Source organism: Meleagris gallopavo, chromosome 4, assembly GCF_905368555.1.
Source record: "Meleagris gallopavo chromosome 4, MGAL_WU_HG_1.1, whole genome shotgun sequence".
NCBI classification, from domain to species: domain Eukaryota; kingdom Metazoa; phylum Chordata; class Aves; order Galliformes; family Phasianidae; genus Meleagris; species Meleagris gallopavo.
Genome location: NC_139407.1, coordinates 34,820,505 through 34,843,879, shown reverse-complemented (window position 1 = coordinate 34,843,879; position 23,375 = coordinate 34,820,505). Strand labels below are relative to the sequence as shown.

Genomic DNA, 23,375 nt, shown 5'->3' with positions numbered 1-23,375 from the left:
AGCAGCTCTGCCCTGCCTCTGAGGGGGAATGTTTTCATTGCAGCTGAAAATAACTCTTTGCTCAGCAGCTAAGTACAGACACTTCCCTAATTACAGTGCCTTTATCTGTGAGAATCCCAGCATCTCTACCATTTCTTGATTCACCTAAGTGTTATTTCTAAATGTTTACTTGACATACTATTTTTTTAACCAGGCTTGCCTTGCTATTCTGCTTTTTTTGTTTTTTGGCACATTGGAGAGAAACTTCAGCCTTCCACTGAGTCTCTCTACCATAGACTGAGCTTGATGCTGACAGAGGAACCAAATGCTGAGAAGTCTATAATCCAGAGTAAGCTTCCTTGAGTAGATGAGCTACACTGGCCACCCCATAATATTCACTAGTTGTTGGATGTGTGCCAGAATGTTACTTCTGCTTTGTAGGAACTAATTGCTCTTGTGCATTTAACTTTGCTTTGTTTCCTGGTCAGTGTGATGATTTTGTTGTCGTCTTGTGCTTATGGGAGAAATGGCAGGGAAGGAGTTGTGTGAACTGAAGCAAGTTTCCCTTGCTGGTCATCCTAGAACCGCCCTCTGTAGTGTGGTGGGTGCTAGTTTTAGATGGGACAGTCTAAGAGGTACTGGATAGTTTTTGATAGAGAGGCTGATAGCATTAAAAATAAAAAAAAAGGTGAGACATTGTCTTAGAATAAACACGTTATATTTAATAATTCCTTATGTTTTTACACATCAGAGTTGTTGCTGTCATTTTTACAAAGTATGCTGATCTGGAAAGGCAACAAATACTTTTTACAAAGTAAAATGTCTTCAGCAAAGTGCTTATTTTGACAGCTGAATTCGGTGTGAGTATGCTTTTGTAATATATCCATTTGTTTTAAGAGTTACTTGGTGCACAAGGATGCAGCTGTTTTGATAAGCTGTCAAGAATGTGCATTGGACTGCTTATTTTATCTCTGAAAAGGATAAGTACTAATTAATGACATTATCATGATCAAAGGCACTTATTTTTTTATGAGGCCCATGTCTTACACTCTCTTGAGAGGCTGTGTTTTATTTTGGTTTTGCCTTCTGTGAAATACTGATATTTCTAACAACAGCTTTTCAAGTTTGGAGAAGTTTAAATGTCATGTGTAGAGGCATTGGTCTTAAACCTACAGAATGAAGAAGTACTGAGGTAAACAGCTCTTCCTGCCAAAGACTGGCTTTCTAAATTCTACCTTAAATATTGATAGTAAGAGAAGTCTAATTTTCAAAGTGATGACTGATTTATTCATCAGTCCCTGTAACAGGACAGCTGTTAAACACGAGGCTTTCCTTTTATAGCACTGCAACTCACCTTTAGTTAACTTGTCAACTGTCTTACTGTTGACCTGCCACTGTGATTGTGAGGGAAGCAGATGGTTAGCTAAGTAAGTTTTATTGGGAGTTATTCCAGTTAACGAATGTGCTAAATAAAGCACAACATGTTCAATTTTGAAAATGTAATTAAATAGCATGCTAGATTAATTGCTGCCCTGAAGACTAGAGGATTGTGCCGTAACAGTGTGCCGCTAACTACCAAGCTTAGAACAAGCATAGTTCGACTACCATTTGTCCTGTGGTCCATTGTTAAACTCATTTATTGAAGTGCAGTTATAAAATGGAGGCGTTTTTATGCCCTGGATACCTGTGGGTGTAGAAGGTACCCAGAGCTCTGTTTCTGTTGAAAATTAATACTTGCCCTTTCTGGGAAAAAGGGAATTATTTTCGAGAGTTCTTAGTTCTACACATAGGACTTGGAAATTCTCAAACTGAACTGCAGGATTGCTGCAAAACTGATGTAGCTGTGTGCTTTCTAGAAAAAGCATTATCTTACAACTTTTTCCTTCTGTGTAGATTTTTAGCATCTTTCCTGATCCTTAAACGATTTATGGCTAGTAATAGGAATAGTTACTTTTTAAATTATATTTTGATACTTGATAATGCTCTTAAACATTGACAATTTGAAATCTGGCAATTCAGCTTAGAGTCAGGACTCCTCAAAGTTTAATACCTGAGTGCAGAACTTCTATTCTACAGCTTAATAAGTAAACTAAATATTTGGTGAGTGGCTGAGTGGAATGAAACTGTACAAAAAGAGCACAGAAAAAGTTTGGTAAAGCACAGCAGGATGTCTGGGTACACTGAAGTTGTGGGCCAGCCTTCAGGCACAAATGACTGTCCCTCCTGCAAAATCGGAATGTAACTGGCAAATTATATATACTCAAGTTTCTTTAATTGAGAAGCTGGCAGATCTCTTTGTGAACACAGCATAAGAAATCCACGTAGGAAGCTCCTCCATGAATACTCTTGTCTTCTACAAGGAACTGCCGGAATAGCATCTCTGGTTGCTCCCGTTGTTTCACTATCATCAGCTGAAAAGAGATACGTGTACATATTTCTAGGATACAATCACAGTAAGTAGCAGTATCATTTTCTTCTATCTACTATGGAATGCTACTGAAGGAAAAAAAAACAAAAAACAATGCATTGGTAATGACATTTGAGTAGCTGTACTTAGAAACACAGGAGAGCAACTTATGTGCAACCAAGAGCTAGTGTAAAGGAAGGTTTGCAGAATAAAACAGACCTTTCAGGGTACTTCTGAAAATCCTGAATGGATAATAAAGTAATAATTATTAATAGATAATAAGTACATTTGAGATGCTTCTGTCTAGAATGCATGCTGGAATTCAGTGGCATACTTGGAAATTCCTGGTATGTAAAAAGCCTTTCACAACTACAAGAAAATCTGTCTCAGCCTGTAATGTTCTTCTGAACAGCTGTAAGGACAGGTTGATGCTGAGAGAACTCTTACCTTCATAGTGTAGGGCTTCTGGTTCTGGATGTGCTCCACTATTGACTTAATTTTCTTAGAGTAGGGATTGGCCAGGTCAGGCAGTAATGTCTGTTAGAATGAAGCAATACAGGTTGGTTGTTACATTCCAGTCACATTAAACATTTGCACAAGACTAGCTGCTGGTATTTATGATGTGTATTACTGCGGGTGTCATTCTAAAGTGGGAAATGCTTTATCTCCTTTGCAAAAGCTTCTAGAATAATCCATCTGTCTTTAAGCCATTTTTCAGTTTAAAATAATCACTACATTAAAATTCATTATCAGGAAAAGTTCAGGCTACAGGAGAAGCTTTAGCTATGATAGAATGCTTTGTTGCAGTTTCACCAATGCATATTCAGTAGGATTTTAAATATCTGTCATAACATAAGTTTAAGATACTCTGAAAACTTTGTGAAAGCTTCTGTCTTGTAATTGTTCAGAGAGAAAGTTTACGACAGTTTTATGCATTACTTATAGGGTCTTAACAGCTTCTGCTGGCACCCATTTCTGCTTTTAGCTGAATGATGAATGCTCCAAGTTCCTTCTGGTTTCTCTAATTAGAGGCCTGGTCTTACTAAATCATGAGTTCTGAAAAATGGACTGGTTTCCCTCCATATACTCACAGCCTCTGTGCTGATGTGTGCAAAAGACGGCACATTGAAAAGCCCTTGGATGAGTTCAGGGGGCGTGCTGACCCCCAGCCACAGGAACATGCTCAGACCATTGGCCAGAATGAAGGCTCCTCCTTCTGAGAGACGCTCCTCAGAGCACCGCACTGCAGCTGGCACAGTGTCACTCTTCAAATCCAGGTTGTGCTGTAGAGCAAAATGTAAGCAAGTTGCAAACATGGTGACTTCAAGGTGAGCAATGCTCTAACTAGACACTGTAAAGTAATAACAGGTTTATTACACTTTGGTGGTTCCTTTCCAGATGGAGGAAATCAGGAGTCACTTCTTTTTCCATTAATACACTATGTGCTAAAGAGTACCTCTCCACAAATACAAAGCTCGAGCTTAACTAAAACTGGCATCTTTTATTAGCCAGGTCAAAAACCAGGCTCATATTAAAGGTACAGTGGAATTATAAGAGGACTGATCATGTTACTTCCCTGTTTTCTTTAAACTAGAGGTTCTTCCCTCCTACTTCTAGTTCAGCTAGCAACTACTTCACTTTAAAAAAAACTAATCCAGCTTGGCCATATAACAGTTGTGTGGTACAGAGAAAATCTTCTACATCTTTACAATTTAAAACATCACAGCAATTTAAAATGAAAACAGTTCTACTGACAGCTAATAGATGTGCAGATAACATACTTACAATCGGCAGAAGCTGGGGATAGAAAAACAGCTGTGTATCAGCTACTCCCATAGACATGACCAGTTGTCGATGATACGCCCTCTCATCAGTTGGAATTTCTGGTCTGCCAGTCAGCACAGTGCTCTTCAACAGACAGTTCATGTACACTGGCAGCACCTTCATTGCATCTGGAAGGATGAGCTGAGAGGCAGAGGAGACTTTTATTTAATGACAGCTGGACTTTCAAACTAATATTTTTCTTTCACAATAAGTACCTCATTGGTGTTGTCTCAAACATTTGGTCTTCACTGAGAGAAATAATTCATTGCCCAGGCTTGTGATTATTAGAAGCATTAAATGGTACACAAAAGCTATGTTGGAAAACATAGTTTAAAGGAGACTAAAGGAAACAGTGTAAATTGAAAGCCTCCAATATTGTTGGGAGTTCTTCACTATTAACCTCAGTACTGAAGTAGAAAATTGCCAATTGCAGTTCAGAAAAGTGAGGAAGAAGCCACTTTTGCAGTATCTCAAAATCCAGAAGGAAGACACAGTATTTTGAGAGCTGTAAGAAAAACAGACGTTAAAGGCTTTATGGGATTTGAGTTCAGTTCAAGCCAAAGACAAGGACTGTCCTTTGAACTGGAACAAGTTTTGTATCAGGAACAGCTGCTAAAAGGATCTGAAAGCACCTTACCTTACTGTTTGTTACAGAGTGAGTAGATTACTAAATGTGACAGCATTTGAAAATAAGGTGTCTTAATTTGAGAGAATTTTCAAGCAGTTTGGAACAAAAGTAATGAGGGACCCACAGCTTCTTACTGCCTGCTGGTAAATAAAGGAATTAAGAAATCATATTTTAATCATCATAGATTTTTTTTTTTTTGGTAGGAGTTTGTTCCTGTCTCAATGTCAGATTTTTAGCAGTAGAGCATTCTTGACAGATCTGTATGCAAATTCAGGATGTTAACTAGGTTCTCTCTGTCTTTTGACAATAACAGTTGTTACATGTCAAAAAATTAGACCACTACAATCATTGCAGGAATGGAAGAAAAAAGTGAAAGCTTTTAAGAGTTAGCACGTAATTCTACCAGGAAGAAAAGGCTTTCGCATCTCTGTGGTACAGCTGTCACCTTCCTCTGTGGCACTGTCATTCATCCCAAAACAACAGCCACTGTGTGTTGCTACCACTGCATCCCACCTGTCATCATATTTGAAAGAAAACAAAAAGTCTGTATGTCTGAAACATTCTTTTCTGGTACTGCTGGTGGTGCAAGCGTGGTTGTTGCAAAGAGGGGCAGACCTGGGGACGTCCTTACCTGGCTCGCTGTTGAGGGGCTGGCACAGTTCTTCCTGTAGCACGCCAGCATGTGCGCTGTCTGACTGACCAGGATCTCTCTGACAACCTTCAGTGGTTGGCTTAGGATAGCTTTAAAGGCTACAAAGACAGAAGAACAAAAGAGCCTGTTATGGGTTCTGTTACTTGTTTGCATGACAAATGCAAAGTTTTAAAGTATTCTGCTAGGTTTTACTAAGCTTATGTCTATGGCCATTTTTTTCTGACTCTTAAGTCATTTTAGAGAATTTATTAATTTTCACACACAAAAAAAACCAACCCACCTCAAATCAAACAAAAATTCTAACACAATAATACCGTGCCTATACACTTTTGTGCATTACCTGTTTCTAAGAAGCTTCCCAGGCATTTCTTTTAGGGCACGTATATCTAAAATTTACAATCTAGTTCTTTTTTCAATCATTATCGTTTTTAAGAGAGATGGCAGTAGCAAGTTACAAAGCATGACTTCCCACTAGATATCACTCCACCTCCTTTCATTCTCAGCTCAGAGGAAAAAAAAATTATTCTGACTTTACCTGACTTAGCAAAGAAGTTGATAAGTGCATCGGTCTCACAAGTCTTGTAGACATCAGCTAACTGAGTGCTACAATTTAAACCTATGTTGTGTATGCGAAGTCGTCTTTGCCCACTTACTGATGTGTAGAGGACAGCACACTGCAACAGAGGAGCCAGATATCTTTCACTGCCATTTTAAAACAAAAATCATAGTATTCATAATAAAACATATAATAATCATAATTATTTTTATGATTTATAGGATTTATTTATGATATTACAGGATTTATATTATAATATTATGATAATAAAAATTAATAATCATCACATAAGAGTCACCTACAAAAGGCACAGAACTACTTTTGAGGAACAGCAGGCTTTTTGGTACTGCTTCAGTACTATTGAACCAAAGGAGCAACAGATTCAAAATTTTATGTAAATATATTAGCCATGTAAATGCATTATAAAAGTTATTAGCCTTAAAAGTATGAAAATGATGGCTGTTGGGAAGGCTTAGTGCTTTCTCATGCTACACGCTGCTGGTATCATCTGAAAATAAGAGACCGCTTGATTGTACACCATACCTGAATATGCTATCAAGAAAAATGCCCCAAAGAAATGCAGCTGAAAACACACTATACCAGAGTTCAGAAGCTTGCTGAGTACTACTCTGCCCATCTTAGCTTTTGTCAAAAGCAACAAAGAAAAACTTGCTAATCTTGATAAGCCCAAATGGGGTCCTACTGTATCCACTCCCGTATCTTGCCTGTTCCATTAGCTTAGATAATAAAATTTGAGAGATGACTTAAAAAATTGCTTATGACTCCAATTCTACTTTTGTATAATAAATGTTAGCATGTAGGAAAACTTCACAAGAATGAAACGTAAAGGAACTGCACTTTAGATTTCCCAACTGCTAACTAGCATTTTACTGGTACTGCATGCATCTGCCTGGCACATTTGTTTCCTACCACCACAATAAAAAATAATTTTATCACCTTGTCTGCAGATACAAGCCAAAGCCTGCCAAAGCCTGCAGGGCATAACACCAACTGCAGGTAAACTAACTAGTCAGCTTTGTGCTGCATGTTCCACAAGAAACTCTCATATGAGACTTAACTGCAACATCCATATGCCATGCACTTTTCCCATCATTGCTGCTACCCCAGGTCTCCAATAAGTGACATCAGACATACCAAAGTGGATGTTGCACAGTGCTGTATTCATACAAGGATTAACTGCTAACCTATAAAGTATCCATGGGGGCATGATAAAAGCTAAGGAGCTTAAAAACAAAAGTTCAGATAATTCTACGGTTTGTGTGTAACTTTTCAAGCTGTAACATTTTCTGTCATTAAAATAGCAAAAGGTCACAAGGTCATGACAGAACATCTAGAACAGTAAAGAGCAACCTCACATCATCTGATAATCTTAGGATAAATCTTCTGCTAGGTATGAGCGTATCCCAAGCACTGGAATTCAGGCACAGAAAGGCCAGTTTTAATTATTGCCCAATTTACATTTCCAGGAACTACTGCTGGGATCCCATATTGTGGAATGAGAAGGGAAATACAGGTTTCATTAGCTTTGAAACAGCCTGGCATTTCAAGGTAGCATTCTTTGACGAATTAGTTAAACATTATTAGTGGTACTACAACACCAGCAACTGTGCACGCTATGCATCACTCCCATCAGTCCTGCAGTTTAACATTTTGCAGTCATATTAAAAAAAAAGGTTCTTGCTCACAGCGTCAATAAATGACACAGTGCATTTTTACCTGAATTAAGGCTCCGCTGTCCTCATTCAGTTTGTCATCATGTTTGAACTCTACTGTCACAGCCTTGTCACAATCAACTGCTGCCATTTCTACATCTGTAGTGTTGTTCATGTAAATGGCCCCAAAGAAGTCAGTAGCCCTGAAGCCTACAGGCAGATGAAAAAGCAAGCACACAAATAAATATACAAAGAAAAAGATACTATTTTCTAACTTCAGTTTTGCTGAATGAAATGCAAACTATTTTCCCTCAAGGGTGTGTAGTCTCAGGGGGTTGCAGTGCCCACCAATCCTCCTTGCCGGTGGCATTTTCTGTCCATTGCGTAAGAGGAAGAAGTGAATCTGTGTGGGCCATCGAGGAGCGCAGTGACTCAGGGGCACCTTTGGCATTACTCACTGGGCCACTTAGTGTGTTTATGCTCTGCATTTGAAAGTAAGAACTAATGGTTGAAAAGCAGAAGCATTAATTTAATTTGAAGTATTTAGAAAATGAAAACACACATAAGCTTTGGGCAAACCACACTCTTTTTTTAAGACTGCTTTGCGTTGCAGGCTGCATGCATAATGATCAGAACTTAGCGGTATTTGCAGATTTATGTAGACATACAGAGTAAGAGGATACACATCCATTTGCTCAGTCTGTACTTTCCAAAAGGTACACAACAAAGATAAAATGGGCAGCCTGCTGTTACAGGTCTGTATAGCACTTCTTGCACTGTATTACTTAGAATTATATATTCTCATATTTATTTTCATTCCCAACGGGTACCATTACCTGTACTTGTTCGAACCCTCATTATTGCATCAAATCCCGTCTTTTTCTCTATGTCCCTCCTGAGGTCAGTTAGGAATTGTGGGCTATCAGAATTGAGCTAGAAAGGTGAAGCAAAAGCAAGAGTTGCAGTTCACCACTGGGTGGCAGCAAACGAGCAGAAATCCAACACTCCCCCCTCCCTGACGTCTCTTTTCCTTTAGAAGAGACTTTATTAACAGGAACAGAGCTGTACAAGTATCCACTGGTTCACCACCAGGCTTAGACATGCAGAGTTTCTGTTCAGTCACACCCATCTCCAGTAACGTCCATCCTAACTAAGTTTATATGGTGTGGCCTTAAGAATTACAGAGTAGCCTCGTGCACTTCACAAAAAATGCTTCTGTCGCTCAGCTCCTGACACAAGGGAAGTCCTATATTCCCCATAAATATTTCCCTGACATTTATAACAAACAAGTAGTGTTGTGACTTTATTTATTACCTTATTGTAAGCATTTCTATCTACAGGTACAGAGTAACTGACTTCCCTGCAGATGTCAGCATACTTAAGTAAGTCAGTTCAATTTTAAGGTGCCAACCAATTTATGCAAAAGTAAAATTACAATTTCAACACTTCAATTTTATCATAACCTGCCATCTCTGAGTTTGAATTTTGTCCCCTGAGGTTTCTAAGTAAATTGTCTACAGTTACTTTAGCAGTTTATAGGTAAACTGCCAAAAAAGACTTTGAAATAAAAACAAGCAGTCCCCAGCTGTTACTGGTTGGGAGCTTGCACCACTTACCTGGAAATTGTTGTACTTGTACAGTGTGCCTCCAGTGTACATGGTGACAAGGCCCAGGGAAGCTATGTCCACATATTGATTCGGGAAGAGGAACAAATTCACGCAGCAGCCGTTAGCCACGCAGTCTCTGGCTAAGGACTCATAAGAGTTTACCTGAGGCTGGAAGAGTGTCTGCACAAAATTAAAAAATAGAAATGCAGTAACATTAGATACTGTTGGCAACCACTTGCAATCCAAATGTTCTCCTTAAGTGAGACGTGGATTTGAATAAAACCACACTGCCCCTGCCCATATGTTCCACTGATACACATATGCATCAAAAACTCTTTATATTCTTACTGAACTAACTCACTGAACAGGTAGGTAGCAAAGACTTGATGGGTGGAATTATCTGCATTTCCTTTATAAATGAGGATTTCCTTTATATATAAATACCTTTTCTTTATCTGTGCTGAGGAGCTTTTTGTCATCTCTGTTTCTCAGTTTTCCCGGTGCTTCCGCAGTTGGCAATGAAGAGTGGAAGATGAACAGTTTCCCAGCACATTCTGCAGCCTGTTGCAAAGACACCCATATAGGCATTGAATCTACTGCTAAGATTAACAAGCCTAATTTTCAGACACTCTTGTTTCTCTTAGAACAGTAACATTTCTGCAAAGGTTCTTCAGAGCTAAATAATTCACTTGGAGTCTTTAACATTTGATGGATTCCCAAAGCTGGGAATTTTATGTCAGTAAATAATGTAGTCTAACACAGATGTGCTGGATGATGCATTAGTACAGTAATTTCTACATAGGAAGCTAAAATCTCAATGAGTACAAGAAGTACCTCTCCTACCGAATTTTAAATTAGATACAATTAATTAAAAGGAAATGTAATTTAACGGAAAATACATTTATTTCAGTTTTGGTCATTATATTTTTTAAAGAGTGACAACTACACTCCTCTACTGGATTCTGCATTCAAACCTAAACTAAAATGTAGAAGCAGAAGAACTTGTGCTGAACTTCTCCTTTCACGAAGAAACGAAGTGAATACCAGTTTTAGCCGAAGTTTTCAATTCTTATCTACAGTTATAATGAGGCAGTGATACTTGCTAAGTGGCAATCTGCTGACAGGAAAACCTGAATTCCAGAGAACAGCAACAGCAGCAGTACCATAGGCAACTCTGTACTGTAACAAACTTTTCCAACAAAATTTAGGAAATTTTGTTCTTGTTATTGAGATCGCTTATTAGCAACTGTGAATTCGTTGAGTATTAAACTGGGTGAAAGGAAAGAAGAAGGGAAGGGAGTAATTGTTCTTTTCCTGCTCCAGGCTTACCAACACATCTAGTTTAAAAATGCAATACCTGAGACTACCGACACTACTCTGCTTCGGAACTCTTTCCCCTCCAGATCTAAAGATGCACACAAGATAAGTCCACATCTCAAAATACGCCATGGCATTCTTCTGGGAAAAGTAGAAATTTGTTTGCTATGGCAGAAATGCAATCAAAGACAGTATCTTACTTTTAACAGAGATGAAATTTCACCCCTACTAGTTCAAGCATTGTAGTTTTTAAGTATGAACACCAGGTTTTTTTTGTAACTTTTCCAAAGCATTCTGTAAAGAGTGAAAGACTGACTGAGCACACACCCATTACTAATAACATCCATCAGGAATTATTGGGAAACTGTCTAAAATTACTATTTCAAAAAATGTATTGATTGATCAAAGAGCAACAGAATCCATTTTATTCTTTTTAGACAAGGTTAGTTTTCTTGAACATGTGTATGTGCGTATTAATAATTTAGTGTGAAAATCCTTGCAAATTATCACTTTTAAGTACTGAGTTAAATAAAAAAGCTTTTTTTTTTTTAATAGGAGCAACAGTAAAAGAAAATTCACGTTTGTTTTGCAGAGGTCAAATACCAAGAAAAAGCATTTTGATAGAATTGGTAACCAAATGCACATACACCTTCTGGTACTATGAATAAGTAAGAAGAAAATAAATATTTAAGAAACAAATTTGAGAAATGCTGTGTAATTTTGGTTTAACAGATTTCTTTACTCACAGTTTGTGATTTAGTTGTACACAGCTCACAGATAAATCACCTACTGGAAAACAACTCTGGCTGTTTTTCTGTCCCTACAAATCTTGTGATGGCATTCTTTTATTGGCAGAGCTCCACGGAAATGTCAGCATTTCGAGGGCTATCCCCAACATACAGAAAGCTCCTGGGGATGCATCTGATCCACAGTTTCATTTTCAGCTGTATGCATGCTGTGAGAAGCTGGCAGTTCAGTAGAAACCCACCCACTCCTCCCACTCAATTCTGTAGTCATAAATACCTCATTTTGTACAAAGTCAGCAGAAGCTGGAGAATAGGCAGAGTAAGGCTGTTGTACCTTACACCAGTTCTTAATCTGCCTTTGAAACATGCAAAGACAACAAATCTGTGCAAACATCCCAAGTATCTATCAATTTTCTAGTAACTAAACACTGAACAAAAAAACAACTCCTGCTCTCCATCTTTCCTTGAACATCCAATATGGAACAGACTCTTGAGGGGTCTGTTTTCCTTGAGAAGAATTTGAAAACAGTTGTGCCAATCAGTGTTTTCATTTCAACTAAGAAAGTTCATATGTACTGTTAGAATAATGGAACATCAGTGCTGGAAACTGATTTTTCTCTTTTCCCACTGCAATTTGTAGGAGGATTCATCACTGCCCTTTAGCAAATGGAATTTAGGTAGCTTATCAAGCCTAGTCCTAATTAAAGAGCTGCTTCTTTTTCAGAGAGGAACATTCTAACCTTTAGTGCCTCCATGCCAGCCTGGATAACAGGAGCAAAGATGGTCTCACTCTCATTAGTGTCTGCAAACATTTCAGGAATCTGGTCCAACAAGCTACGGAAGAGGAAAAAATGAGCATCTCAACTGCTTAGTGTATTTTTGATAACCCCCCAAAATGTACCATACCAAGTCTTCACAGAGGAAGATGTTTTTCATGTTTTCCAAGCAAATTAAAAAAGAATTTTGATTGTTCAATCTCTTTTTGAATTTTAAAATTCTACTGAAATGTATTACTCCAAAGCTGATAACATAAAGGATTACACACTAAGATATTTATCACATACATAGAAGGAAAAACATGCAACGTGGCACAAAGCCGCAGCTCTCTCTCCCATTTTTGAAATGGCACAGCTGATGATGCATGGTTTAGAGCTGGCCTAAATAGGCTTCCAAATTCAGCATTGTGGAGTCGATAGCACTTTTGCTTTGCCTCAGAAAGGGAAGTGCAGGACTCGAAGCATCCGATGACTTCTGAAGCATTTCAACAAGCACATGCATCCCCCAGACTCTCCAAGACAATGAGCTAAAAGGAAAAATGCTTCTTATAGCATCCAGGTCTTATTCAGATATGGAATAATTGTACTTTACTTGTGAACAACAGATCGTGATTCCTGAAAGTTAACAAGGAAACCATCCAGCAAAGGAACAAAAACTTCTCCAACGTCTGAGACCACCATCATCTGAGGCTGAGCTAAGTTACTTTTCACATTAAAGAAGTGGAGGACCTTGTTATAAGTGACAAAACCAACTCGAATTGCTGAGGATTCTTCCTCTTCTTCTCTGTGAGAAGAATTAAAAAACGACAATTACAATTTAGAAACTCTGACCTTGAAATGCAAGGCTCCTGCAGATCGCTGTCTATATTGGGAGCAACAAAACAAACAACAACCAAGAAGATGTAATTAATTACCCCAATCTTTGCCTTGGATCAAATCAAAAGCACTGATTAAATCAACTGTTGTAAATTTAAAAAATATTTATTCCCTATCAACTCTGCATCCCATTTGAGAAGTCAAAAGTATCAAATAATAAACCATGTTGTCTTCAAGACATGGAAAAGAGGATCGGACAGTTAGCACAAAATATAATCAGAAAAGCACCTTTATTCAGAATACATTATAATTCAGTGACAGTAACGATTGATACCTAGTAAGAATAGTAACTAGGCTCAAAAAAAGTCTGATGACTTTTTGACTTTGGTGGATCAAGCCTTCGCTTTGGCAGGACTGCTTTTAAGCATTGAAAGCTCTTGGATCCTTCACAGCTGCGTATCATGCACAAAATGCACTGTACAAATGGCTTGTTGTGGCCGGTACGTTACCAGACCAACAGAAGGCAGCCACTACTGCTCTGAGCTACACCTGCAAGAACACTGCGAGCTGCAAGCTCACTCACTGCCTGTTTTCCTGAAGAGAACTCCTCTAAGCAGTAGCTACTGTGCAATTAGCAGCAGCATCGATTAGTACTAGTTGGACCCTTACCAGGTTTACAGCCCTCAGTGTAGTAAAATGTGATCCTATTAAAAAGAATTGGTCCTAATTACATCTACAGTAGCACCTTCTGTTACTTTCACAAGTTTCATCAAAAAATTTCAGCTTGGGAGGGAAAAGATTTTTCTCATCTACGATCTCCAACATTCATGTCAATATGGAATGTTAATCCACTGCTGTTTTACGGAGACAGTGCTGGATGAGAAAGGGGCTGCTCTGATCTAAAAGAAATCAATATTCTATATTGAAAACATTCCATAAAGAAGTATTTTAAATAATTTCTCCAAGATACTCAATAACTCACATAGAGGCATAACTTCTGAGTGCATGTTTCTGAACACTCCAAGCACTCAGACACTGCTATTTTCTTAGTGACACTATTAACAGAGATCATTCAGGAGCTCAGTTAGGACATACAGCGCTTTCTTACTCATGAGAGAAATAGCTGCATCATCCACTGGTCCCAGAGTTCTTACATAGCAGGCAACTGGGACAGTGTTATCAGATAGCACTCTTATCTGTGATGGTCTGCACACTTTGCACAATCCCATTTTTCTTCATCATTTAAAGATCAGCTGCAAACACAGCAGCTGGTACCTGTGCAACCAACACACAACACTGTTCTTCAAGTCTCAAAATGAGATCTCAGTATCACGCATGTTCAAATGTTTTTAAGTTATGTGTCTAAAAATCACACTGGCACAACTAATTAACCTGACTTTCTGAGCTTGTGGGCATAATTTCTCAAATGTGTTTCTCCTTATATCTCTAAATAGTCAGGGTCCTGGTTTAGAATAAGTAAGTTTGAAAATGTTTATCCTAACATTTCAAGCAAGCAAATAGTGTTTTCCACTGTGTAGTCTGCAAAAGCACAAAACCCTTTGCAAGAGGTCTTGGAGCCACCTGGCTCAATCCATTCACTAGTTTTAATTCTCACTCCTCATCCTCTTCCAGGCTTCTCTGCTACACATCTTTATAGCAGTGCTCCTTCTGTTACACACATTGCTTTGATACCGAGGATTCTTTTCTCTTAAAGAATGTGGGCTCCCAGAAATCTTAGCACAGGGTGAGTTCCCAGCATGGGAACTGCAGCAAGTCAAAACTACGAGCTGGGATTTCATTAATAACACCACTAGAGTTCACTGCACGAAAGGAAAAGAAAGAATGCTGCATGTGCAATCAGTTCAACAGATGCTTTCTGTTCGCACAGCAGTAAACCCAGACATCAATTTAAGATTCTCAAAAATTGCCAGCAATGTTAAAATTAACAAACTACCATTTGGTCACTGTCACTTCAAAAATGCTTGTACTGTAAACTGTGACATTTCCTAGCTTTCCTGAATTCACGCACAGCTGCATGATAACTTGCTGTGCTACAGTTAAGCCAAACACATTTATGTTTCTTTACCTAGGAAGTTTATCGAGAAGAGTCTTCAGTTCATCGCATATGAGTTTAACAAGGCCACTGTTTATATTTCTGTATGATACATCAATCATGAAGATATAAGCAGGTGGATTTGGAGGCTTGTTATTCTACAGAAAAAAATATCATTAACAGGGAAAATTAAGACAGTGTCCCAATACGTAAAAAAGATTTACAAATGGTACAGTAAGACAATCTACTTACAGTGTTCAGTCATCTGAAAAATGCTATGGATTAAAAATAGTAATTATTACAGAAAGATGATGGATTGGTGAGGTCTATCCTTGGAAGCAAATAGTATTACCAGAAAGTAGCATCCTACTAGCACACAGTATTTAAACAGTTGATTAAACTGTTAAATTGTTTAAATATTAACATTTTCTAATGGAATTCAGTTATTTAAACAAATTTGTCCCTTCCATTATTGTTACATACACTGTTTCATAGTCTTCATGTAAAGACTTCTGACCACTTACCAAACCACACGCTACAAACAGACCTCAGAAAACTTTGTGTAAGAAAAAAAATCGTCTATCCTTTGAATTATGACTTACTGTAGTCTCCGAACGCTTAAAGCTAATCATTATAGCCTTGATCTCACCTCATATGAATCATGTAAATCAAGATTAACTCTTGTCAACTTAAACCAGACAGTATTTTTAAAAGCTCTTCTGTGTTCTATATTTGGATTCTAGTTTCATAAGCCATATCAAACACTACTTTGTAAAATTTCTCATAGCACGCTGCTGTTTGTAAAGAATCCCTGCATAATTTCTGACAAATATATGGCCGAAATGAGAACTTGTACTCTTGCCACATCCGCTTAGCAGGAGCACAATAATGCAGAACAGCTGTTATTTGTTAACATTTTTTGTAGCTGTTCATCCTTGTCATTTGATAAGCACAAAAGGAAATGGCTTTTCAGTTTTGGTCTTAAACTGATTTACAAAAGAATTAAACGTTTCTAACTTTAATGCTAACTTCTCTGAAACTTAGCATTTCCAGTGTATGTGCTAATTTTGTAAGAAATTCTTTTTTCCTAACATTCTATTTCATCTATGAAACAGGCTTTTGCAAAACAAAGACAAACCACAGTGGATGATTTATCACAGAAACTCCCTGATTTAAACTATATGCCGAAAGTCACTGTGCTGAAAGCAGCATTGTGGTGGTGAATGTATCATGCAGGGTTACAACTCTAGAAGAGAGAAGAATTAAAGCTGGGCACAAAGCTACTTAGTACACACGCTTTCAAAAGTCTAGCTGCAGAAATCAGCAAAGCTGAACCAAAACTGATGAAGCTACATGAGATACACATTGGGTATCCTACATGGTATACATGTAATGCCCACTGCAGACACTGAGTTGCCATCTTGTGATCTGGGATCTCAATGCGATCCATAGAGGCAATCTCAGGTATTTCATTGGATTTTAGAGCAGTATGCCTGCGAGAAAGCAGAACTGAACAACAACTGTTCATTAATTCACGCCAGCAAGAATTTGATCACCTGAGGAAGCTACTGGTACGCACTTCAAGACTTTTCAGATTCAACTTACTTTCCTAGTATTATCACTAACTCATTCCACTGACAGAAAGACAATTCTACCTGAGTTCAGCAAGAACCAAGAAATACATCTGTACTGCAGGCAGATGAAGCCACACTGGGAATTTTGGAAAATTCTGTAAGGAATTTCAAAAAGCTTGACTAATTTATGCTATGAGAATTATCAAATACAGCTCTCTAATAAAATCAATTACAAACATTTCCAGTTCCAGTGGCTTGAGTGGGCTTTGGAACAAGTTTTTAAGTAATTTAGTATCAGGAAACAGAACCCATTCCACTGTAACTTACTGGTCAGAACACTAAAACTACGTGTCAGGAAAAGACTCAAATTCCCATGCTAAGGTTTGCAAAGCTGAGAAGGAAATTTAGGTGTCTGTCTGTCCTTAAAATTAACAGAAGATTAACATGCTGTTAAAATGCAACAATGCAATAGAATTTGAACTATATCCCCAAAACATCCTCTACACACTTGCTAGGACCAAACCAGCATCCCAGTTGAAGACTTGTGATCCAGGACATTGATGCACTGCTTATTACTTGCTACGCTCATACTCCTGTCACACAAAAGAACAACTCATATTATTGTAAGCTTAAATTCTCCACATCTGTACATTTTCTAAAATGTTCCCAGACACTGATATTTCAGCCTATAAGCATGCTTACTCTAAGGTAGGTAATTGTAGGATTTTGTTTGTGCTGACATCAAATCATAACAATTTGCATACTGAAGATACTCACTCGGCAGTAATCCAAAGTAGCAACATATTCATATGATCCCAGAGATAGCTCAGGCCTTTCATAGTGGTCTACCCGCCGGCCAATGTGGTCCAGATGTTGGAAGAAGAATGGAGGGACTGAAAATCAGTGCAAGAACAGAAAAAAAAAAAATTGTATTTTGTAGCAGAGGGGAACAACCCAACAGCTCCATTCCACAGACATGACCTGGTAACGTAGCCCACTCTGTTACTGAGAAAGGGAAGATCATAAACACTCAGCTAGGTTATGCTTTTATCCCTACATCCATCTATGAAAACAAACAAAATCTATATTCTGGTAATCCACGTCCTCTTGTATTTGGAGAACAAGGCATATTCCCCCATATATGTCAAGTGTATCCATTAAGCTCAAGTAGCAAACTGACTCAGGTTACCTCCACAGGCAGGTGTCTGCTATCCTCAGGATACAGGCTAAAATGATGGCTCTTTTCTTAGCGGACACTGTCTCCTCAAAGCTTAATTCAAGACACTGGAGTTAAAAACAGCACTTTTTCGAAAGTCTGGGCTGCTTTATGTAAAAATACACTCTGCAATGTTCACATCCCTGGTCTACTGTACAGCAAACTGCATTCAGTCCATTGCACTGGGAACCTCCTGTAGCTACAGATAAAAGATGCAAAATTCCCAAGCACGCATTAAGAAACCAAGGGTTTTGTCACCAACGATTTATATGTGGTTAATCTGAAGGTTGGTCACACTGGGGAAGGTCATATCTGGATTTTAGCTTATTTTTTCCTCAATCGATGTACATTTAGAATTATTATTTTTCACAATTTGTGCCTGTTAAAAGCTGGGGGGGGGGAAAGGGAGGGGAATGGTGCAGAACGCCCTCCTAATTTGTAGGACATCTAAGGTCTCCATTTTTAATTTTATTTTTTTTCAAGTGATTTCCTACTTGGATAAAGGACACTGTACTCATACAAAGCATAACTGAAAATGATACTTTCTTAAAGTGTTCATAATGCATTCAAATTTCTCTTTATGCAAGTTTAAATTGCTAACAAACTATGAAAATTGCTGTCTGCTATGCTTGCTCAAACATCTGAGCCTTGGGCAGAAAAGAAGCTGCAGTTAGCTCGTCAAGGTCCCTGTTTCAGAGCTGAAAATATTACTGTATTAGGGAAAGCACTATAGCACTGCGATCCAGCTGAGGAAATCCAACTCGATACAAATGTCTAGAAAGGCTAGTTCTGGCAAAGAGCTGGGATTTAGCCAAGAGCACAAGAACAGTTATGAGTCACACGCAGCACACTTGAACAAATATGGCATGGTATCTTCTGTGAAAACCAACAGTTGTCACAGAAAGATTAATAGCTTATTTAACCACTGCATCCGCAGCCATGGACAGTCTAACATGCTTCTAAATATTTGGTCTTTTCTGAACATCTACATTTCTTAATTTTTCTACACAAAAGTTGCTTTGGGATAGCAATACAAACAGTTTTTTATCCTATGTTGATATAATATTTTAAAATAAATTTTGATCACAGCACACTGGACTTCACAATTCAGCATTATGCTTTTTTATAAATTTTTAAAAATTGGATTGAAAAAGTGTTTCCAATTTTTTTAAAGTGTTTTTTGTTTTGTTTTGATATTGTGAAATAGGCCTCCTTACTGCAGTTTCATAACAGCAAGTCAAGAAAATCACTTCAGATATATGGTTCCTTTTTAGTTTTACTGAACTTACAGGAATCACAAATCAGAGAAACATCACTTACCTTCGTTTATACAATTGCAAAATCCACACTGATATCTTCTACCACCTTCAATAAACTGCATGAAAGGACACATATAAGCCTTGCACCTGTTACATCGGATTGGTCCGGTCTCACCATGGTTTACAACATAAAGAGGTGTCTAAATAAAATAGTAAATGAAATTATAAAAAGCACTGCAAACTTGACATCAAATAAAGTGAGTTAGAAAGCTGCTGCTCAGTCTTAACTTTTGTTAAATTTCATCTGATCAAGAGATCACTGTCCAGTATGAACGCAAATTCTACAATAAAACTGATTCTCAGGTACCCTGAGAGACTAAACCTATTCACAAACCCTATTTTTATGCTTAACAAAAAGGAAGAAAGGAAGAAAAACCTAGAAAATTTTGTAAGCATTGCAAGTTTAGCGTCCCAGGCTGACTTTCTCCAAAGGAATTTTAGAGCTTACTCGGGAAAAATCACTGAGGTCCAGGTATTTTGCCTTCTCTATCAGTCTGAGCTTTCCCAACAAAATCTGTTGCTGCTCATGTATTGCACGTGACTACAGCCAACAGCTATTTGCAAAAGAAAGCTTCTCTGCTAAATGTCTGGCCCTTCATATAGCTGTGTTACATGCTATACTACAGTTTAAATGTTGTCAAGGTCACCAGCTAGAGTAGAGGATTTAGAAGAAATACTAATATTTATTGAAGGAGAGTACATGCAGTAAACAAACACAGTATCTTAAACACTTGTCAGCTTAATTACACTGACCATGCTTGCTTATAACCTCTGCCAAAAAGCACAGCTAATGGAAGACATTTTCCAGATGCCTCCTTCAGTAATAACTGTACAGCAATCAAAGATTCCTGTAATTGTAATTTATGTTAGAAAAGTTGTACTTGAAAGTACTACACAAGTAGAAGTTTGTTCAATTATTTGTGAAACTCTCCAGAGCATAAACATGTTTTGTATTTTTCTTCTTTTTCGTACTCTCTTCGACCTCAACTAAAAATCTCTTACCGTAACAGTAAGGAAATGAACCCAAAGTTGGGCCACATGACGGAACTCGGCACAAGGAAGAATACAGACAGCCCTCGAATGCAAAAATTTTTCCAGTGGAATGTGCACTTCTTTATTTTTAATTATTCTCTCTTCTTATAGAACGGACATATTTCATCCATTATACACTTTCATCTTTTATTGGAGCATAAATCTCTGATTACCTACAAAATCATACATGTCCTTCTTGCATTCATTGCTTACATGTGTTTTATTGTTTGTTTATATTGTAGAGAGGCAATTATTTTACTCATTTATTTCTTTAAAGCTTTTGATGCTTTTTCCAAAGCTTTTATACCTATGAGTAGATTTGACTACATGAGTTTTAAGTGATCTCTCCTGCTCCACTGAGGCAACATTCTGCTTTGCACTCTTTCTTCTACAAAAATTGAGTTTAACACAAATTACCAGATAAGATAACGTCTGCTGGCAAACCATCAGGGTCATTTTTCAGACACACGACCCTTGACTACAAAGACTGCTCACCAGCCACAATCACTTAATAAGTTTTAAGACTTCTGTTTTTTTTTCATTACTTGGCAATTTTCTCATTATCTTTCTGTTGTATTAATTTAATGAGTCCTGGATCTAGTTTGTTGTTAGTAATATCATTATAGTATCTGAACCAATAAGGAAATAAAGAACGCCCTAAAATAACTCCTGTCTACTTTCTTATACATACTTAATCTATTATCTTTTTTTACTTACAGCAGAAATAAAACTAGTGCTTTTTCTTCATATTTTGGAACAGAAAATTTATTTTCCTTCTTCCTTCAGCTTCTTTTTTTAAAAAAATTGTTCGTTACAAAGTCCCTTTGTAGTGCAGTTTTAGAGCTCCATATACCAGTGGTTAATAAAATTTACACACATTTAACTTTGTGCATCAAATGGACTCAGAGTCAATGAGATAATGTGCTGTGCATGATTAAAATGTGCTTAAAGCCTCAAGACAACAGAACCCAAAAGCAGTGATCAGCAAGCATTGCATGTACCAGGCTTGGTTCTGCTTTACCTTGCCCACAGAAATAAAGAAGGAAATACCAACACAACTGTACTGCAGAGGATGGCTATTTTCAGTTCCTAGTAATCTTGCTAAAAAAGAAACATTTTTAAGCAATTAATGAAGCTATGCCCAAACCAAGAAATGCATGCAATTAAGGATTTTGTCTAACAAAGAATATTGTATAAATACATCTAATACTAAAGCAATTTATATGACAATTTCTGAATAAAGACTCAGACGGAAAGTATCAATACCCACTTTTTGATGTGAACAACAAATTGAGAAAGAAATTTTATATCAAAAAGAGCTGAAATATTTCAAGGCACTGTATCACTATACTACTTTCAACCCATCAAAATAAATTCATTTCTATTTGGGTAAATTGCTTCTGCATTTCCACCTGTTAAAATAACTTCCATCAGAGTGAAATTACTTGTTCTCTCAATAGCTACACCTCAGAGGGAAATGGGAAAAGAAATGGTGCTACACAGGAAATACTTGCTTTCTATGCTCTCCTTTCTGCAGATGCCACTGACCACCAGAAGACAGAGATCTGTTTACAATCCCACAGAAGTCAGTGGTAACTTTCACAGAAGCAAGGAAACAAAATAATCTGATTTCTGATATTCTGATATTTTTTTCATATAGGTATATTAGAAAACTGATGAAAAATGCTAGCATTTTCCTTCTCTCCTCCTTCAGTTCTCTACTAACAATAAATGAAGCAATTCAGGCACATACCATAACTATTTGAACATCTGCAGTGTGTTTTGTTCTTACACCTCTCTTCCCCCTCTCTCTTCCCAAAGTTTTGTCCAATTTGCCTATTTGGACCACATGGTCGAGAGCAGAGACATACCTCACAAAAAGAGACAAATAAATATTGATTGCTGGCTTTCCAGCACTACCAAATAAAAATATTTATCAAAATCAATGAGACCTAGTAACATAAATCTGACCTGGAATGGGCATTTAAAATTTATGTGAGCTGAAGGACTGGAGAGACAGAAAGAATGAGTTGCCCAGGGAAGCAGAACAGTGTGGTTTTATGTTAAAGAAAAGGTGGTCTGGGTAGAAGAGATGGAAAATGCTGTAAAAGACCTGCTCAGACTTTCCATTCTCTGAAAACGCAGGGCCTCACCAGAGAGCAAATCCTGAAAGCTGATCTGATAAACCGTAACTCATCCCACTGTTCATCCAAATGTAGCTGAGACAGCAAGAGTTTTAGTTTGGAAATATTTCAGCAAGAACATGTCTCAGGAGTCAGAACTATATCACAAAGCAACAGACAGACGTTGGTGGCACATTTCCAAGATGAAATGCATCCATAAAAATTGTCAAAGGGACTACAGCCTGTTCTTTAATGTCTCAGAAAGCTGAATTACTATTGCTAAAAAAATAAAGACCTGATCCACTCTTGAGGGTTCCTTACAAAGTATCACTGTATTCATATTGCAGGATCAGGGCCTCAGCTGGAAACTTTAAGTGTATGAATAAGGACTGCGATGAAGCTCAGGACCATCACAGCACATCTCTGTAAAGGCATTCTAAAGAGAAAAACAGAAGAGAGACTCTGGAGAACGAAAGAGGTATATGCAAATACTGAAGAAAACTAGCTATTTATCATACAACAGAATAAAAGACATACAGCATCTGTTTTCACTGCCAGACTCAAGTAAATATACAGGCCTGCAAGAAAACAATTTACAGCTGTGCTTCAAGTTGAATCTCCATATACAGTGTACACAGAGCCTTGCCTACCCACCACGGCCAAGAAGGATTCCTAGCCATGCCTGGCCATACATCCCATCAGTACACTGATGAATCTGCATTAGGAGCCACATTTTTGCCCTAAGATTTTCTTCATCATTGTTTGGATGCATTTAACACTGTATCGCTGAAATGATAGGAATGTGAATTGAAGGGAGGTCCACAGTCCACAAATTTGGCTACATCCAAGAGAAACACAAGATCTCACACCAAGAGATCAATTTTCAATTTGATCAGTTTTTATCACATTCCTACTTTCCCCCACAAGAGAAGGAACTGGCCACCAGTTTTCCCACATACTTCTGAAGAACTTCACCGCTTTATGTAGAGTCACTGCACAATCCAACATTGTATATTACATGACAACCTGCCTGTTCAACTACAAATTATCTCAGGACAGATGACTTTGAAAGCACAC

At 37.8% G+C, this 23,375-nt stretch overlaps 1 protein-coding gene across 5 annotated transcripts in view; it reads right to left on the bottom strand.

Moving 5' to 3' along the window:
• Nucleotides 1-675: 675 nt before the first annotated feature.
• SEC24D (SEC24 homolog D, COPII component) overlaps nt 676-23,375 on the bottom strand; it is a 66,684-nt gene continuing 43,984 nt past the window's right edge. For all 5 annotated transcript variants that reach the window (XM_010709948.4, XM_019614743.3, XM_085222833.1 and 2 more), the window contains 15 exons: nt 19,145-19,283; nt 17,386-17,501; nt 15,068-15,192; nt 12,758-12,949; nt 12,130-12,223; nt 9,771-9,887; nt 9,336-9,506; nt 8,556-8,652; nt 7,784-7,929; nt 6,026-6,164; nt 5,470-5,588; nt 4,172-4,351; nt 3,478-3,669; nt 2,834-2,923; nt 676-2,390 (listed from right to left, as the gene is read on the bottom strand). In XM_010709948.4, coding sequence (XP_010708250.2) covers nt 2,250-2,390; nt 2,834-2,923; nt 3,478-3,669; nt 4,172-4,351; nt 5,470-5,588; nt 6,026-6,164; nt 7,784-7,929; nt 8,556-8,652; nt 9,336-9,506; nt 9,771-9,887; nt 12,130-12,223; nt 12,758-12,949; nt 15,068-15,192; nt 17,386-17,501; nt 19,145-19,283 — 2,058 coding nt within the window. In that variant the 3' untranslated portion in view covers nt 676-2,249. The remainder of the gene's footprint in view (nt 2,391-2,833; nt 2,924-3,477; nt 3,670-4,171; nt 4,352-5,469; nt 5,589-6,025; nt 6,165-7,783; nt 7,930-8,555; nt 8,653-9,335; nt 9,507-9,770; nt 9,888-12,129; nt 12,224-12,757; nt 12,950-15,067; nt 15,193-17,385; nt 17,502-19,144; nt 19,284-23,375) is intronic.